The sequence below is a fragment of the Sinocyclocheilus anshuiensis genome, unplaced genomic scaffold (genome assembly GCF_001515605.1).
Source record: "Sinocyclocheilus anshuiensis isolate Anshui unplaced genomic scaffold, SAMN03320099.WGS_v1.1 scaffold2201, whole genome shotgun sequence".
NCBI classification, from domain to species: domain Eukaryota; kingdom Metazoa; phylum Chordata; class Actinopteri; order Cypriniformes; family Cyprinidae; genus Sinocyclocheilus; species Sinocyclocheilus anshuiensis.
The window spans coordinates 55,443-63,622 of record NW_015552525.1 but is presented as its reverse complement, the minus strand read 5'-3'; the positions used below and the strand labels follow the sequence as shown (position 1 = coordinate 63,622).

The following is an 8,180-nucleotide window of genomic DNA, read 5'->3' as shown; positions in this document are numbered from 1 at the left end:
GTGTGTGTGTGTGTGTGTGTGTGTGTGTGTGTGTGTGTGGATTACGCAGGTCTCTGTAGCTCTGACACACACTCCTCACATGGTGGTCAAAATAATTTTTTTTTTTTTTCAATTAAATGAATGTACTATATTTTAGTTCATTGCTGTTTTTTATTTTAAATGTTGTGTTTTTAGGGGATTTTATGGTACTAAATTCTATTTATACAATAGTTATGATCCATTTGTTACCTGTTCACCACTTTTTGAGCATAGACCTGAAAATGAAATTTGCATCTTAAACTGTTGGACTGTAAATCTTGACTGCTTCAGAGCACAGACTTGGGTCTCTTTTTAAAGAATCACTTGGATGTAAAAAGTTTACAGAGTTAAACTAAATAAAATAAAGGTATAGAAGTTGAAGTTTATTATTTTGAAAAATGCACAAAAATACTATTTTTAAATTTTATAGTAAATATATTTTCCAAAACATGTTTTACTCTAAAACTGTGAGACAATGAAAGCAAGTCATGTTCCAAATTTGAGGTTGATATCTCAACAAATGATCTTTCAGTAAGATTTAGTTTGGGCGCAGTACCAAACCTTTCCACTAAATTCATTCCCCATTTATTTCCAAGCAGTTCAAATGGGACTATTTTTTTCAGGATTGATTGATTGATTGATTTATGTATGTGTGTATGTTTTTGTGTTCACATAGCAAGTGAGAAAACCTTTACCAAGTTTCATACTATTCCAATGAAGTAAAAAAATTCTAAACAAAACAAAACAAAAAAATGTTGGTCAAAAATGACTGCTGTCAAAGTTCATTTGGATTTGACTTCAGTGATTTAAGGAAGTTTATGTGATTCCGCATAATGTTAAATATAGGAAATGTCCCAATGATCCTGAATTCGCTTGGATTGTGTTGAACTGTGAGTGCGCATTGAAGATAATCAACCACCGTTTGTGATGTTGGGCAACAGGAAGTGAGGTAAATGTGAACAATGATGTGTTGTTCTGTGTGTGTGTGTTTAAAGCTCATTCACACAGAATGATTAATAAGCTCAGGTTCGATTGTGTTAATTGCACGCGTCACACACACACACACACACACACACACACACACTTGAGCCATGTGTCCCAGCATAAGCCTTTATGCATGAGCGCACAACACATTCTGTTTGTGCTTGGGTACATTGTGCGTGTGTCTGTGTGTGTGTGTGTGTATCTGTGTGAGAACTGGTGCTGATGGGGTCAGGGGTCGGGTGGTGGTACAGTGGTAATAGAGGGACGCGTGTGTTGTTGTTGTGTGCAAATGTTGTTTATGCATTATATAATTCATAAATGGTATTTTCTATAAATAGTGCACTAATCTGAGTGATCCGTTGCTTCACAGAGAGAACTGCTGGATAAACTGTGATCTAATACATAACTAACCTAGAATGAAACAGCAGCTCATGCTCACTATTGTTCAAATGTTTAGAATAATTAAGAGTGGGTCTCTTCTGCTCACCAAGGCTGCATTTATTTGATCAAAAATACTGTAAAAACAGGGAAATATTATTAGAATGTAAAACAGCTGTGTTCTATGTGAATATCTGTTAAACTGTAATGTATTTCTGTGATGCGCAGCTGTATTTTCAGCATCATTACTCCAGTCTTCAGTGTCAAATGATCTTCAGAAATCATTCTAATATGCTGATCTGCTGCTCAAGAAACATTATTATCTGATAATTACCAATGTTGAAAACAGTTGTGCTGCACAATATTTCTGTGGAAACTGATACATTTTATTTTTTAGGATTCACAGATGAACAGAAAGTTCAAAAGAGCAGCATTTATTTGAAATAGGAAAAATAGGACGCTGATGTCTTTAGTGTTTCTAGAACATTACAGTAAAACACAGTCATCTGTAGAATCTGAAGTAGCTGCAGTGAATGTAGCTGTAATCTCAAAGGGTTTTGGAGACATTCTCTCATTTTCTACAGTTTCTACAGTCATCTTTGCATGTGATGATGCTCAAACTGATGCTGAGTGTTTGTTTCATGCTCACACAAGGTGCTGGACTAATTTGAACTCCTGACGTTTTTATATGAGATCATATTAACTACAAACACAAAATATAAATTAAATGAACTCTGGAGACTGTTTTGTTCCCCAATGATGTACAATGATGCACACACACACACACACACACACACACACACACACACACACACACACACACACACACACACACACACACACACACACACACACACACACACACACACACACACACACACACACACACACACACACACACACACACACACACACACACACACACACACACACACACACACACACACACACACACACACACACACACACACACACACACACACACACACACACACACACACACACACACACACACACACACACACACACACACACACACACACACACACACACACACACACACACACACACACACACACACACACACACCTGACCACACACACACACACACACACACACACACACACAGTCTCACAATGGTTCTCTGATTCTTAATTGGCGCTGTAATCCTGAGGAATGTCTCTAATTAGCAAATACTCCAGTTCAGATTCTTACCAGCCTGTTCCTGGGCAAAACAGACAGACAGACACACACACACACACACACACACGTTATTGCCTAAATGATCACATATCATAAACGTCTAGACTTCTATTGTTTTTATATGAGATCATATTAACTACAAACACAAAATATAAATTAAATGAACTCTGGAGACTGTTTTGTTCCCCAATGATGTACAATGATGCACACACACACACACACACACACACACACACACACAAAAGCTGAGCCAGCACAGTCTGGCACAGAGAGAGACACAGAGGAGACGTTGTGGAGATGTTCATGACGTCCCTTACGAAAAAGAAGTTTATTCAATTGTGCTATTAGTACTTTTAAACTTAAAAATAGGACAGTATACTTTCAGTCTACTTTTCATGTACTTCTCAGAAATGTGCTTTTATGTACTTCTCAGAAATATACTTTCTATATATATATATGTATACTTGGCTATATTTGAGCTATACTTGTGCTCCGAGAATCCATGTTTTCATTGTTATACTGTAGGGGGCGCTATTACACACCTTCTGTACAGAATATCCAAAACATATTGGATACTTCTTCACAAAGTGAAGAAGAAATCGAAACAACAGATGCTTCCACATGTACTCTAACACGATCATCAGACATAAAACAGCATCAAAACTGTGTAACGTTATGGAATAAAATGCCGATCCATGGAGAGGTAATAATGACTGTCAAGCTTTGGGGTGCTGATCGACTCCATCTACGTTTTGATTATCATTCTGAATCCAATTCATAGTCATTTTTTTCAGATTTTTGTTCAAAATGTTTATTTCTTTATTTTTTTATTTATGAAACTTACCCACATTCAAGTGTTTATAAAAGACGAATGCATGAAGCTAGAATAAAATGTTTTTGTTTACAAGTAGATACCCTGTTCTTTCTTTTGATGTTTTGTATGTTCAGATATTCATGTAAGAAAATATACACAAATTAATACCTAAATAGGGACATAGTAGCATACTTAAAGTATGATGTAAAGTTCACTTAAAGAAAACTTAAACGTATACTTGCAGTATAAAACTACTAAACTAGTAGTTTACTGAGACTATACTTTAAAGTGTACTAAAAATGCTACAAGTATGTATTTAGTAAACTATCAACATACCTATAAGTTCACTTTTAGTATAGTTGCAGTACAAACTAAAAACATATATGTAATCAAGTTGTGTACTCAAAGTTTACTACTGTTATACTTAAAGTATACTTAAACGTATAATTTTATATACTAGAAAGTGGTCAAATTTAGTCCCAAGGAGTATTGAAATAGTACACTTACAAGTATACTTCTAGTGCACTGATATTTGTATACTTACTACATAAAGTATACTTAAAAATATACTTGAACTTTACTTAAGTATACTTAAAATAAACTTGAAGTATACTTCTTTTTGGTAAGGGGTGTTTCCAAACGTCTGCAGAATCTGATCTTATCTATCAAACAACATGAACAAAACATAAACTGCAGCAAACCAGTTTAGATTCATCAGTATCTGTTCACTTCAGTCACTTAAATTTGTGTGAATGTGATTCAACGGATCAAGTGTCTGTATCTGCAGGAATTTTTCTCTTATACTTTCCTTCATTAAGTCTGAAGTCTCAAAATATTTGAATCCACTGGTGTTTGGGTGATTTTTAGTGAATGTATGAAGTCAGTTCTGCTCAAATTCAGAGAATCACGTTAACTAAAAACAAACGCAGTCTTCATCTTCAACACTGCATCTATTGGTTTAGCATTTCAAAACCAACAAACTTCTGTCTGATAAATGTTCTGCACTTTAAAAAAAATTGTAAACAAAGATTACTGAAGTACATTTTACAAGATATTTTTGAGGCTGCTGTATGTTTTCTTTAGACGATCATGGCATGTTTGATGTGCTGTTTCTCTGTGTTTCAGGGTTCCTCACACTGGATTCTAGATGTTTCTTCTTCAATACTCCCAGATGCTTCTAGTGTTCGATTCAAGGATATTTTCAGGGTATATTTCAAGGCAAGACACCCCAGGTGAATAGGGTAAAAAATTAACTAATACACATCATCATACTTCCCCAGTTGATTGATGACATTAAGAATTGCACACATTTTATTATTACAAGTTTTCTGAGATTTTGTGTGTGCAAACAAGAAAATATTGTTTTCAAATACATATGCACTGATTTTCCAAATATATAAATATGAACATTGGATAAAGGCAGGTTGAAAATTCTTGCTTGATTTTCTTGACATATTAGAGTTGACATAAGATTTTTACAAAAGGGATTTTTTAGTTCTCTTTTTATCACTCCATAAATCAGAAAATACTGTCAACAGACAGAAAACAACTAAATTTTTCGCAATTTTTTTTTTAATAAACTGCAAATCAGTGTGAATGATATATGAACATACCCTTCAGTAAAATCCTTTAGAATATAAATAGGAATAAAACTCTAAGTTTTGGTGTTTGTAAGTGCTACTGAAGTGGAGAAAAAACTCATCATGTTTAAAGATTTCTATTTTCGCCATGCTTTTAGGAATGAATTGTTATATAAATCAGTGTGAATGTTATATGAACAAACCCCTCAGTAAAAACCTCCAGAATATAGAGAGGAATAAAACTCTAAGTTTTGGTGTTTGTAAGTGCTGCAGAAGTGGAGAAAAATCTCTTTAAAGTTATATATTGTAAATGAGATATAGAGATGCAAACAATCAAAAATGTTTAAATTAAGTAAAAAATGGAACAGTTTATATTTGATGTGTTTACTGATTATATCCTCATCAGTAAATGTATTTTATATGTACATGTGGCTCTTTGTCAATGCAGCTGAATCAGAACACAACTGAATCTGGAGCTCAAATAGAGCCGTGATGGTTTATAATAGGTACATCACTGTCAGAATAAATCTGAGACTTTATCTGTCCACTGTAACCCACTTTACTCTTCCGTGAACTCTAAACAACCTGCGACTTGAATGAACTGAGAAATCCACTGGATCTAAACATGGAGCAGAACGTCTGCATCTCAACAGGATTCTACTTGACTCTCAGCTGAGAATGACATTTAAAGTACAATTCAATTATACAATTTGAGTTGAGGCAGCAATTCTGCAACATTAAATTAATGTAACAAAATAGAATTAAAATGAACTAATAATAATAATATAATGAAATAATAATAAACACTAATAATCTGTGTACTATTTAAAATTGACAATTTGAAAAATTATTTTTACAGTGTGTTTAAAAAAGTGAAACAGTATGCATGATTCCATGCTGAACAAACAGTGTGTTCGTATGTTCTGATCCTGCACTGCCTCCTGCTGGTCATCTCCGTTCTGCTCTTTCTGATCTTCACAATCAGATTCAGCTGCACATCTTTAATATCTGATCAAACTGTTGCTGTTAGAGGATTTCCACAGATATCAGAGATGGACACAAAGTTACTGGCTGAGTCCAGAAGCTCCAGTGAAGCAGCTGAAGCTTGGTTCTCTCCTGCAGCAGGTCAAGAGAGTTTCAGGACTTCAAAGATCTTCATCATCATGAGCGTCAGGAGTTTCTGTGCTCTGCTGCATTATTGTACAGGAAGTACAGTCAGGCTGCACAGACGACACACGCTGATGCACTGCAGCACTGAGCGTGTTCAACACACACACACACACACACACACCTGTCTCTCTCCTCTGTTTCTTTCTTTCTTTCTCTCTATGTTGTTTGATTCTCACACACACAACAAATAGTCTAAACTGAGATACTTTCACACTTGGGTTTTATGTTCTCAAACTCTCTCTCTCTTTCTCTCTCTCTCACACACACACACACACACACACACCCTAAACAGGAAATAAAGCGAGATGTAAATGAGGTGAGACAGAGGAAGAGGTTTTCCTGCAGCAGTGAACACACACATGCGCTTCTTCAATCTAGCGCCACGTTGTTGTAAAACACACCTTGGCGTATCAAATCGGATTCTCCAACCCCTTCGCCGATCGATAGGTCGCAAACAACATTATAGCCCCTAATTGTGATCCCCACACGACTTCATATGATCGATCCCGTGTGATGCGAGCCCAGCTTAGGTTCCCACGGCCGCCCATGTGCTGTCTAACTCCGCTGGGACTGCAACACTTCTGGCTTCGCCTGCGCCATCTGGCTTGTCGGCCCATACCGTTACAGGTTCTTTAACATGCTTCTAGTCCAACTTAGACGCGCAGCAGTGAGCACACACACACACACACACACACACACACACACACACACACAAACACACACACATGATCTGTGCTCTTCTGTGTGTGTTTGTGTGATGATGGACGTTCTGGAGATCTCCACACGAAACCCTCAGGATGACTTTGAGATTCTGCTGCGGGTCGGTGGAGGAACGTATGGAGAAGTTTATAAGGTACCTTTCTCAGTCTGATTCACAGCTTTTAAAGACAGGGGTTTATAAGAGGATTGTGTGCATTTCGGGTCTCTGGTGAGGTGTGTGTTGGTATTCAGAGCAAAAGTTATGCATCTCAGTTCATCTACTGTGTTTAAATAGTTTTGTGTTGTTTCTGGTAATTCCCTCACCTTTTTGTGTTACATGAACCACAAACGGAACAGAAACATTCAATCTGTCAATCATAAATATTTAGTTTGTTTCCTGCCTGTCTGTCTCGTTCTCTGTCCGTCTTTCATTTTTAAGGCTGTACTCAGTCTCATCCTCTGCCTATAAATGTGTGTATCTCTTTTCACACTGACTCAGAGGTGTGTGTGTGCCTGCTTAACCATAATGTGGGAACAAATTTGTACCCAGAAATGAGCAAAACCTGACAAAACTTCCTGAAACCCTCCTTTTGGGTACGTTAAACCAGTATATAAAAGAACTGAAGTCCCCGTTTATAGAGCTATATAAGTTTGTAGACTGCAAAAAAGTATTTGCTTGCTTAGTATTTATGTCTTATTTTCAAGTACACATATATAAAAGTTCTTAAATCGTGATACAGTTACTTGAGAGGCAAAAGTTTTTGCTTAAAACAAGAACAAATATCTGCCAATGGGGCAAGAAAAAATTAACTAATTCAATGAGAAAACAAGATTATTTTTTGACACTATTAGCAAGTTGTTTTCTTGTTTTATGCAAACAATTGTGCTTAATTTTTAAGAAAACAAGACTTAAATATCGTCATTTTGTATCTCAGGTAAATGCATCTTGATTTAAGTACGTTTAGATATTTGAACTAGAAAACAAGACAAAAATACAGAGAAGAGAATTTTTTGCATATATATATATACATATATATATATATATATATATATATATAAGCGACAAATTTGTAAACTAAGGTTTCAAATGCATGTTTCTTTTGTTGCATTTGTTACATTCATGCATCTACAAAAATACAGACGTTTTCTTTGAAGGTTAGGCTGTAGCATTTATAATTAGATTAAAACAGTATTTAGAGAGGTGTGTAAATGTGTGTGTTTGTAGCTAAATATACTCTGGGGACAAATTTGTACCCAGAAGTGAGTTAAATCTGACAAAACTTGTGTGTGTGTGTGTGTGTGTGTGTGTGTGTGTGTGTGTGTGTGTGTGTGAG

The 8,180-nt window shown here is 35.8% G+C and overlaps 1 protein-coding gene across 1 annotated transcript in view; it reads left to right on the top strand.

The window, feature by feature from the left end:
* The first annotated feature begins 6,845 nt into the window (after positions 1 to 6,845).
* Positions 6,846 to 8,180, top strand: part of LOC107663550 (mitogen-activated protein kinase kinase kinase kinase 5-like) — a 27,731-nt gene continuing 26,396 nt past the window's right edge. Inside the window, exon 1 of the mRNA XM_016453787.1 lies at positions 6,846 to 7,000. Coding sequence (XP_016309273.1) covers positions 6,905 to 7,000 — 96 coding nt within the window. The 5' untranslated portion in view covers positions 6,846 to 6,904. The remainder of the gene's footprint in view (positions 7,001 to 8,180) is intronic.